This window comes from Canis lupus, chromosome 1 (assembly GCF_011100685.1).
Source record: "Canis lupus familiaris isolate Mischka breed German Shepherd chromosome 1, alternate assembly UU_Cfam_GSD_1.0, whole genome shotgun sequence".
In the NCBI taxonomy this organism is placed as follows: domain Eukaryota; kingdom Metazoa; phylum Chordata; class Mammalia; order Carnivora; family Canidae; genus Canis; species Canis lupus.
This window is the reverse complement of record NC_049222.1, coordinates 41,035,768-41,046,849: the sequence shown is the minus strand read 5'-3', so window position 1 is coordinate 41,046,849 and position 11,082 is coordinate 41,035,768. Positions and strand designations below refer to the sequence as shown.

Below are 11,082 nucleotides of genomic sequence, written 5' to 3'. Positions count from 1 at the left end.
TAAACAAGAATTCTGTACTAAGAGATTATTGTCCAAGGTCTCATTTGATCAGAAATCAGATCCTTGTTAGTATCATGATCCTGTTTTTGCTTAAAAAAAATTACTATAGGACAGTATATAAGAGAGAACCTCAAGGATTCTTTCTTGGGGCACTTAGGTGGCTCAGCGGTTGAGCATCGGTTGAGCTCGGGTGGTAACCCTGGGGTCCTGGGATTGAGTCCTGCTTCAGGCTTCCCATGGGGAGGCCTGCTTCTCTCTGCCTGTGTCTCTGCCTCTCTCTCATGAATAAATAAATAAAAACCTTTAAAAAAAAAAGATTATTTCTCTCTTTTGAGATACAACCTCAAGTCTTTTAAATAAAACAAGATTAGAGAGTGGAGCTAAGGTGGCAGAGTAGCAGGAGGACCCTAGGCTTGCCTCATCCCTCAAACACAACTAGATAAATATCAAATCATTCTGAACACCCAAGAAAGCGATCTGAGAACTGAAGGAACGACCTACACAACTAGAGGGAGAGAAGAGGCCACATGGTGGAAGGTAGCAGTTGTGGAGGTGTGGTTTGGGGGAGAAGAGGACTGCAAGTGTGGCAGGGAAGAGGAAGATCTGGCCATGGAGAGAAGTGGCAGAGAGAGAGAAAGACAGAGGGAGAAGGGAGCACACAGGCGACTGCACAGGGAAAACACTTCTCCAAACCACTGAGCCACCCGGGCTGCCCTCATTTTTAAATTAAATTCAATTAATTAAAATACAGTCTGCAGGAAGTTTCAGAGGTAGAGTTCAGTGATTCATCATGACATAATACCCAGTGCCGGGGATCCCTGGGTGGCTCAGCGGTTTAGCGCCTGCCTTTGGCCCAGGGCGCGATCCTGGAGTCCCGGGATCGAGTCCCACGTCGGGCTCCCAGCATGGAGCCTGCCTCTCCCTCCTCCTGTATCTCTGCCTCTCTCTCTCTCTCTCTATCATGAATAAATAAATAAATAAATCTTTAAAAAAAAATACCTAGTGCCCATCACCCCATGGACCCATCTTTATGCCCACCACTCAGTTACCCCATCCACCACGCCCTTCCCTTCCAGGAACCCCCCCCCCCCGCCTATATTTATAAGTTTCCTATGATTCAGAGTCTCTCGTGGTTTGTCTCCCTTTCTGATTTCATCTTTCTATTTTTGTCACCCTGGAGGGATTATTTTGTCATAATAGAGGATCTATGATTAGATTTTAGTTCTTTTATTTCTCCAGAAAAGGATTCTCTAGTATTTTCTATGCTCTTTTGAAGCCCAGCTAGTCTGTTTACAATCATTAATCTGAACTCTAGTTCTAATATCTTATTTATATACATACCAATTAGGTCCCTACCAGTCAGTACTGCCTCTTGTTCTCTTTTTTGAGGTAAGTTGTTCTTACCTTCAGTGTCTTTCTGGTAATACTATGTACAAGAGAAGAGGGTTGGCGGACTTGGAAAGGAGCAAGGATGGCAGAGTGAGATGTTCCACTGCCAGCCGGCCGTTGGGCACGGGGCGATAAAGCCCCCGGAAGGTGCAGGGCTTCTGGTGGGTTTGAGGAAGAGCATTTTCTTTGGCTTCCAGGTGCTATGGTATTCATCTTGAGAAGAAAACAAAATTCTGAACTCAGGATTTGGCAAGGATTCTCTGTTGTCTCCTGGAGTAGGTAGTCCTCCTTTTATCCAGCCACTTTCCCTATTCTTAAATGTGGATCTCTCTTCTCTATACATTTTACCTCCGTGATTTGGATCAGAAAAGGCTGCTTTTCTTTTTATTCCACTTCTCAGATTCAACCTTGAGAAGCTCCTAGGATGCAATTGTCTTGCTGAGTTCTCCAAGAAGAAAGAAGCAACTGACCTGCTTGTTCTGCTTTTTTTTTTGCCTAATTATAAAGAAATTATTTTGGAAGCTGAAGCTGATGTTAAATTTGAAACAGGTGCTTTTAGATGTTGGTATTTGTGAATTCTTTACCTTTTGTTCCAAACAAGAAGACTAAATAAATAGCAAGTATGGATGACATCAGGTTTTTTTTTTTTTTTTAATGTCTTCTAGTTTCAGCTACTGTCATAAGCACAGTTGAGTCTACAAGGAGTAAATTCCACATGTGCATTCTAATATGAAATGAAAGAGATGGTTAAAAACTACAGATATTAAATATCTAAATCTTGACTCATCCTGTGAAGTACATTTGCTGGAAAAGAACAAAGGTCCAATTTTGCAGTAAAACCTTTGATGTGACAAAGAAGCATAAAGACAAGATAATGTGAGGTTAACAGAATCTCTGTAAAATACACATCTTTACATGTGTAAATCTACATTTTGGACAAGAAGAGGGATTTTTCTCCTAGAAAAGAAAGCTGTTGTTGGCTTCTATCTCAGAAGTCTTTGGAGATTTTTAAATGATTTTTCATTCTTCTAAGGAAGGATCACATTGTACATTTGCTAATTCTATGAATGCATGCTTGGGTTTATTGAAAGGTTGGAAAAGGGAAACAAAACAGCTAGCTTCAAGTCCAGTTGGAACCCTGTTCACCTCCTTCAGATGAGAGAGGCTGCTATATTGCAACTTCATTATAACTTCATTCTGTTTTTAGACTCTTACATATACTTGAGACTTGGGTTTTCCATGCTGCGAAGACAGGAACAAAGGTGGCTTAAGTGGTTTTTCTGCCCAGAAAATATGGCAGATCCTCTAGTATGACCTGCCTTCAACTTTGGGCATGGAAGAATGGGTGTGTGTGTTTTGGGGGGGGGGGGGGTTACCAGAGAAAAAGAAGCAAAAATGCCTTATGCAGCTCCTTCTGACTTTATGGCATTTTATATTCTGTAGCTCCAGTTTTCTAAAAACATAACATTTTTCCTTTGACTCAAGATGGGCACTTGGATGTTTGGTTTATTTTTCCAAGTGAGGTGTAATGTTAGGCCATAAAGGCTGGGACTCAGGTAACTTTCCCCAGTTGGAACTGAACTTTCTCATCAAAGAGTGGACTTCATTTGCAATGTTCCCAAATTTGTGGTTGATTTAGAAGAAATTCAGGGTCTAGAAAAAACCTCGAACAAGAATTTGCCAAGGCAGAGTGCTGAACAGGAGAGGCACTGAATGTAGGAAAGGACACAGAATGTCCAAGTGCTGCACCATGTGGTCTGGTTCGAGGTCTCTGGAATGTAAGGCCACGAGTTCTAGTGGTCTAAAATTGAACAGCAGCTCATCCAAAGGCAGCCTGCACAAAGGCAGGGTTGCGCAGCTGGACCCTACTCTCCTGGGCTCCTTGGTAGCTTCGCCAGCCTGGAGAAAGAACAGGTTTGTCTCAGTGGCTGAGGAAATCCTCAGTTGGTGATCCCGGGGCTGCCCTCTGCCAGCACTCCTACCCGAGCCCAGCCCTCGCCAAGCGGCAGGCACTTGAACCCAGTCATCTCCCCAGCCCTGGGCCCGGCCACCTTCACAAACCTCCTCCCTCCTGAAGCAAATCACTGAGTCAGCCCAGGCCGTGTTACCAATGGTCTGAGCTCAAGGCTAAAGTGAGGCATAGATCGATCTGCTCCCTTGACTCAGGTTCTAATTCTCCCTCTCCTGGCAGGCCTTCAGGGACCTGCTGCGGCATCTGACAGAAGGCAAGGACCTACACTTGACAACTGTAACCTTGGGGAATGCTGCAGGCACAGATCCTTCCTTTCCTGCCCTCCCACCTCCTGGCCAGCAGCACACGGAGTGCTGGGCATGATGATCCCTTCCCCCACCCCATCCATTCCTGGTGCTGCTCAACTGTGAGCACATGCAGGGCCTCAGTTCCCCCATCTCCCAGGTCAGCTCTGCTCAAAGCAGGGGCTGCTCAGTGGCTCAGGATCTGAGGTCCTCGGGAAGCCGGCTGCCAGGCACTACACCAACCTGAGCCAGAATTCCTACCCGTGCACGCAGAACTGGCCCCCTTCTAGTCTTGTCCTCCTCAGTCTCTACAGCTCACCCTTGCTTTCCATGCAAAAACCTGAGCCCCATTCTGGGGGGGACATAGCACTACTCTCTGGCACTTAGAGCTGCTCTGCAGAGGCCTTCCCACTCCCTCTTGCTGGGCTTAGACTCTGGACCCTCTCTTTGGAAGCCCCTGAATGGAGTCCTCTCCCCTTTGAGATATCACAAGGAGCCTGCAGGCTGCTGTCATTCAAAGGTGAATACCGCTTGGGTTGGGTCCTTCCTGTCCCACACCACCCTCTCTGGGCCCAGATTGACTCTCCATAGAGACTCAGGTCTGCCCAGGCCCGGCTTGGTCAATCCTCTTAGTATCCCCAGGCCTTAAATTTTGGGGGGGCCCTCTCTCTTGCCAGGTACCTGAACCATGAGCGTGTGTCAGCACTCAGGGCTGAGCATATCCAGATTATTGCTAACAAGTGATGTGAGACCTCTTTCACTTGGTCTCGTTGCTCTGTGAGAAGGTTCGGCGAGTGAGCAGGTGCAGCCTGGGGATTCCCCTGTCCCTGTCCTCGCCCCAGGCCATGGGTCCCTCCCTTCCCTCCCATTGTGCTGCCGGTACCTGTCCCTTTAAAGGACCCCGACATGGATGCCAAGGAGGATGGCACAGTAGAGGAACAGGAGGAAGATCCAGGTGCTGGGTGCGCTGCCCGAGGCCCCGGATGGGGCCATGTCTTGAGGCCTGCTTTGTGGCACTGAAATGAAAACACAAGAGTGAGAGCCCCAGTCCGGTACCCAGCTTCTCCCAAGAAGCTTCCTCAGTGCCCACAGCCCCAAGGCCATCCTACCAGGCAGACAGTGTCTATCATCCCATTGTGGCAGCTGGGGTGATAAGTCCTGATGTCTGGAGGGAGGGAAGGGACACATCCTGTCCCCTAGGGGCTCCTATAGCCTTAGGGGAAGCAGGGGTGGCCATATAAGTTGTTCCATTGTGACAGGACCAGAAGTGCTGGAGGATGAGGATGCTGACAGCGACCACAGGTGGCACTAACAGACTTCCAGCAATGCCCCAGGTGACGAGAAAAGATCAGCGATTCTCAGAAAAGGGAACAGTAAGAAGACAATCTCTGGAGCCATACTGACACCCCCCTGTTTGAGGTCAGCAGGAAATCTAAGAAATACCAGAGGACTACAGGTGGGTACAGCCAGGAGGTGATTCCAGGAGAGGAGAAGGGAAAGGAAGGATGCTAGAACAGACCTGGGGCCATTATTCCACCAAGAAAAGTCACCATGGATGGATTAATCTCTCTCTCTTCCTCTCTCTCTCTCTCTCTCTCTCTCTCACACACACACACACACACACACACTCACAGACAGACACACTGAGTGGGGTAGGTCAAACCCGTTTCAAGAGAACACCATTCCATCCAATCTTCTGAGTTACCTGTTGTCTCCAGCTTCTCATCCCAGTGGTTCATTATGTATTCCATCCAGCTCTTACAATCTCCATTGGAGACCTTTGTGAGGAAGTTGGTCACATCTCTGTCACTGTCCAATGTTCCCTGAAACTGTCGGCCTGCAGGTTGAAGCACTGTCCACTTTCCATTCTCTGAGTCAAAGAGGTGGGTTATCTGCCCATTGAAGGCAAACTGCCAGGATGCACTGGTGTATCTGCTGGCCCCACGAACACACTTCATCTCACCATGCAGGTCGAGAGAACCTACCCCGCCCCGCCACAGGAAAGAAGTCAGCCTCTGGTCTTAAACAATCTTTTCTTTGCACCTGTGCTTTCCTCTCCTCAGTTCCCCTCCAATCCTCCCAGTCCTATTCTGTTCTCCTTGTCTGCCTGGCTGTTGGGCTGCTCGTGTAGGCCCGACTTCCAAGGTTTCCATGAACACCATAGCTCCCTGGGCCTACCAAACTGCTCCGCTTCCATCCTGGGCCTTTCACACTTACCATTCTTAGGGTAAATCTCTGCTTTGATGTCACGCACTTTCTTTTGGAGCTCTTCCATCAGGTCATTCAGAGTTTCTTTCTGTGTCTCCCTAAACCCTGTATCATTCATCCTCGTCCTCATAGGACCAACAAGTGTGAGCTCCTTGCTCTGACAGTTGTAGGAAAGAAACAGGTTTCTTTTGACATAGCCTCGAACCTCACACCATGGTCGTCCAGCACTGGACTGAGGTTTGACGGAGAATTCACAAAAAAGAGAAGTAGCACCTGTGAAGTAAAAACGCAGGTAGTGGTTGGAGTTGGAAGAGGAGAGTGGCAGGACCTCTGTCCCATCCATGCGTCAGCATAGCATCATCTCTGTAGCGCTGGGCTGTCAAGACATGGCCTGCCCCTGCAAAACCGCATCTTCTTTGATAAGTGAGAGGTCACGATGATGGGTCACAGGATTTACTATAGCTGTGGAGATAGTGACCATCTGCCATTACGATTGACCTGGAAGCTTTAAAAAAAGGTTGTCCTCACTGCACAGTCTCGAATATCAGGAATTGCCAAGGAAGACAGCAGAAGAAGGGATTAAAAGGTTCAGAGACATGCATATGACAGATAACATATGGTAAGAGATACCAAAAACAAAACTAAAAATATATCCACCAACTATACTCACGGACAGGTCTGAAAGACTTTCTATATTAAACTCATAAAGAATGCATGGTGAGACAGGCACCAGCATTGTCAAGGAGCTCAGTTATGGTTGTAGTTGATGGCCAAGCTTGGCAGTAGGAGACGGTTTTGCAGAGATAGATGCCCAGTAGCATGTATTTGGGGAGATAAATCCTGAAATAAGAGATTTGGGATACAGGTGCTCAAGTGTCAGAGCAGGGAGACAGCAATGATTGAAATGACCCTAGAGGGTGGTATGCCAGCCCTGGCCCTGCCCCACAAACTGCTCTCCATCCCTTTGACTCACAGAACACCATGATTGGAGAGGCAAAATAGCTGGACAGCCAACCCAGGGGCCGCTAGATTTAATAAAAACAAAGACCAAGCCCCAGAGGTCATGAGGATGAGGCTGAAGGCAGCTACCCAATAGCAAGTCTGGGTCTTTTGCCCAGGTTTCAGAGCTGAGCCGCTTCTCAGAGCTGGAACCCTTTAGTAGAAGCAGAAGCCAACGTCGATGAGTAGGGACCCTTCAGGTCTGCAGCTAGAGCAATGCTTCCTGCTCACCTTCCCCAAAAAGCCACGTGCTCATTACAGGTCTAGGTACACAGTGGGGAGCAGAGGCCATCCGGACATTCAGAGTGCGACCTAGTGTGTGAGCTGACATCATCGTCGGGGATCCAAGTGTCAATATGGCCTCGTGTAACTGATGTAGTGCAGGGTAATGTGTGTGTTGTACATGGTGAGGGGTGAGGGTCAGGTCATGAAAACACAGGTGTCCCAGGTACTCTTCGCTTGATGTCATTTGATTCAAGTACCCACAGTGATTATTATTTGTAGCAGTAATGAGAAATCTTTGCAGTTGTTGGGTTGAGGGCTGTGCAGTAGGGAATTTCAAGTACAATATTCTTATGGTGTCTTCTCTTTTCTCCAAGTACAATGTAAAAGAGGGCCCTTTCCTGGATCAAATGACAGAGTTGAATATTGACCTTAAAAGCTGAGGATTCAAGGGTGTGAACCTGGTGCACAGATTCTCTGCAGATATTAAATAGGGCATAGGCCTGTTGTAACTACTCATGTCTGCTGCCAGCAGGGAAGCAGCCATAGGCATACACGGGTGAGTGTGTGGCCTGGACCTGCTTCTTGGGCCACAGGACCCTGTAGACCCTGTGACACAGAGGTATTGTAGTAGCAAACATGCTAAGTGCAGTTTTATTTACATCTTGATGCAAGGTCAGGCAGAGACCCCTAGTGATGGCAGCTGGGAATGACATTTAAAAGTTTGCAGGTGGCCAAGTTCAAAAAGTTTGTTGCCTGTGTTTTCTCCTCTAGGATTTTGATGGATTGTCTCACATTTAGATCTTTCATCCATTTTGAGTTTATCTCTGTGTATGTATGGCCACAGTGACTTCTTGCAAGATACATCTATGAAGGCAAGGGAAACAAAAGCAAAAATGAACTATTGGGACTTAAGATAAAAATCTTCTGCACAGCAAAAGAAACAGTCAACAAAACTAAAAGACAACCTACAGAATGGGAGAAGATATTTGCAAATGACGTATCAGATAAAGGGCTAGTTTCCAAGATCTATAAAGAACTTATTAAACTCAACAGCAAAGGAACAATCCAATCATGAAATGGGCAAAAGACGAACAGAAATCTCACAGAGGAAGACATAGACATGGCCAACATGCACATGAGAAAATGCTCTGCATCACTTGCCATCAGGGAAATACAAATCAAAACCACCATGAGATACCACCTCACCCCAGTGAGAATGGGGAAAATCAACAAGACAGGAAACCACAAATGTTGGAGAGGATGTGGAGAAAGGGGAACTCTCCCACTGTTGATGAGAATGTGAACTGGTGCAGCCACTCTGGAAAACTGTGTGGAGGTTCCTCAAAGAGTTAAAAATAGAGCTACCCTACGACCCAGCAATTGCACTGCTGGGGACTTACCCCAAAGATATAGATGCAGTGAAAGACACCTGCACCCCGATGTTTCTAGCAGCAATGTCCAAAATAGCCAAACTGTGGAAGGAGCCTCGGTGTTCATCGACAGATGAATGGATAAAGAAGATGTGGTCTATGTATACAATGGAATATTCCTCAGCCGTTAGAAACAACAAATACCCACCATTTGCTTCGACGTGGATGGAACTGGAGGGTATTATGCTGAGTGAAGTCAATCGGAGGAGAAACACTATATGGTCTCACTCGTTCAGGGAATATAAAAAATAGTGAAAGGGGAAAGGAGAGAAAATGAGTGGGGAAATATCAGAGAGGGTGACAAAACATGAGAGACTCCTAACTCTGGTAAATGAACAAGGGGTAGTGGAAGGGGAGGTGGGCGGGGGGTGGGGTGACTGGGTGTCAGGCACTTGAGGGGGGCACCTGATGGGAAGAGCACTGGGTGTTATACGATATGTTGAAAAATCAAACTCCAATTAAAAAAATTAAAATACAAAAGTTTGCAGCTGGAACGCCTGGGCTGCTCAGCGGTTGAGGGTCCGCTTTCGGCTCAGAGCGGGATCCTGGAGACCCGGAGTCGAGTCCCACATCGGGCTCCCTGCATGGAGCCTGCTTCTCTCTGCTGTGCCTCTGCCCCCTGACTCTCTGCGCTTCACATGAAAAACTAAGTAAAATCTTTAAAAAGTGAAAATACAAGTTGGCAGGTACAGCCCAGGGACCTGCAGCGAGGAGGTCCGCGGTCCTGAGCTGGGACGTGCAGGCTGGCGAGCGGCTGGTGAAGGAGCGCCAGGCGCGGCATATCCCTGGACCCTCTGCCAGAGTCTCCGGGAAGTCTAAGGGCGGCCAGAAGTGGGGATGGGGACTCCCGAGCCCTCGCCGGGGTGGCGCAGAGTCGGGGGGCTGAGTGGGGACCGCGCCCTGCGCCACCGCCCGGTCCTGCCCCCAGCTGGCGGCTCGGGGCTCGGGCTCGGCTCCCCGAGGCGCAGGAGGGGGCCCGGGGCGAGCGCGGACCCTCAGGGCCGGCCCTGCTCCCTCCCCCGGGCCCCGGGCGCCCAGAGCCTGGCCGGACTTGGCCGCCAAAGTCGCCTCTTTCAGGTCCCGGAGGGCGACGAGCGCCCGCGGCCGCCGCCGAGCCCGGGGAGCCTGCGCGGGGTCCCTCGGACGCGCGGCTGCACCCCCCTCCCCTCCCCCACCCTCCTCCCCATCCTCCTCCTCCCACCCCCCGCCCCAAGGTTCCCGAAACCCCGGGACTCACCTGTCGCCTGGCCTGACGCCCCCCCGCGGGGCCAGTACAGCAGGACCAGGAGCCCGAAGGGCACAAAGCGCCGCCGGATGCTGGGGGACGCAGGGAGCGGCTTCCCGGGCCGGCGCACTCCCCAGCCGGGGCTGCGCGGGGCTCGGGGGCCGAGCGGGGCCGGGCTGCCCGCGGGCGCCCCAGGGCTTTGCGCCGGAGCACAGGTCCTGCTCCTTGCAGGCTCCACCGGGACGGACTCGTGCTCAGTGCTAATGACTCTTCCAGCGGTCTCTGCCCTGCGCGCGGAGGCCAGGCTGCCAGGGCAGATTTGAGCGCGGACTGGCGCGTTGCTGCAGGAGCCCATCGATCCGCTGCCCGGGACGTGCTACACGTACAGCGGAGCGCCGCGGTGCCAAGTCCGGGCAGCACACAGGGGAAATGGGCGGGGCCTCAGTCAGGTGACCAGGGCACGGAGATCCGCCGCTCTCTAAAAAAAAGGCTTACAATATTACTCAGCCAAAAGAAAAAAAATTACTCAGCCATTAGAAACGACAAATACCATTTGCTTCGACGTGGGTGGAACTGGAGTGTATTATGCTGAGTGAAGTAAGCCAATCGGAGAAGGACAAACATAGGGTCTCATTCATTTGGGGAAAATAAAAAATAGTGAAAGGGAGTAAAGGGGAAAGGAGAAAAAATGAGTGGGAAATATCAGAAAGGGAGACAGAACATGAGAGACTCCTAACTCTGGGAAAGGAACAAGGGGTGGTGGAAAGGGAGGTGGGCAGGGGATGGGGGTGACTGGGTGATGGGCACTGAGAGGGGCACTTGATGGGATGAGCACTGGGTGTTATTCTATATGTTGGCAAATAGAACACCAATAAAAAAATTTTTTAAATTAAAAAGACAAAGGAAAATGAAAAAAAGGGGGGGGCTTAGAGGAATGACTCACCCTCCTATCTCAACTTTTAATGTTGTTCTGCAGTGAACCTAGAATACCCTGATTCTCTGGCCTTTTATTTTTGATCTTTACGTTTCATTTTCAGGGTGGGCTCTTGGAAGTGATTGTATGTGCACTGGATTATTTTTTAATCTAACTTGTGACTTTCAGTCCTTTAATTGGAGGGTTTTTTAGTACTTTATCTTTATTGTGATCACTAATAAAGTAGGAGTTATCTCAGCCATCATAGTTTTCATGTAACATGCTTTAAAGATTCCCACTCCATGTCTGCATTCCTTTTACTGTACTGAGTTTTGTTTTTTGGGTGTTTTTTTTAAGATTTTACTTATTTGTTCATGAGAGACACAGTGAGAGAGAGGTAGAGACACAGGCTGAGAGAGAAGTAGGCTCCATGCAGG

At 49.1% G+C, this 11,082-nt stretch overlaps 1 protein-coding gene across 1 annotated transcript; it reads right to left on the bottom strand.

The window, feature by feature from the left end:
* Positions 1–1,872: 1,872 nt before the first annotated feature.
* LOC100683099 (UL16-binding protein 1) lies at positions 1,873–10,148 on the bottom strand. Its single transcript, XM_038525590.1, has 5 exons — positions 9,745–10,148; positions 5,863–6,126; positions 5,351–5,626; positions 4,529–4,661; positions 1,873–3,288 (listed from the first exon to the last, which is right to left on the bottom strand). Exons 1-4 carry the CDS (start codon positions 10,085–10,087, stop codon positions 4,537–4,539), a joined length of 1,008 nt encoding a protein of 335 aa, XP_038381518.1. The 5' UTR covers positions 10,088–10,148; the 3' UTR covers positions 1,873–3,288; positions 4,529–4,536.
* Positions 10,149–11,082: the final 934 nt, after the last annotated feature.

Coding starts and splice junctions, on each gene's coding strand:
- LOC100683099 (XM_038525590.1), bottom strand. CDS start 10,087: ATGGGCTCCTGCAGCAACGCGCCAGTCCGCGCTCAAATCTGCCCTGGC. Junction 5,627..5,862: donor AGAGATTTACCCTAAGAATG/GTAAGTGTGAAA, acceptor GGGGCGGGGTAG/GTTCTCTCGACCTGCATGGT. Junction 4,662..5,350: donor TGAGAAGCTGGAGACAACAG/GTAACTCAGAAG, acceptor TTTTCATTTCAG/TGCCACAAAGCAGGCCTCAA.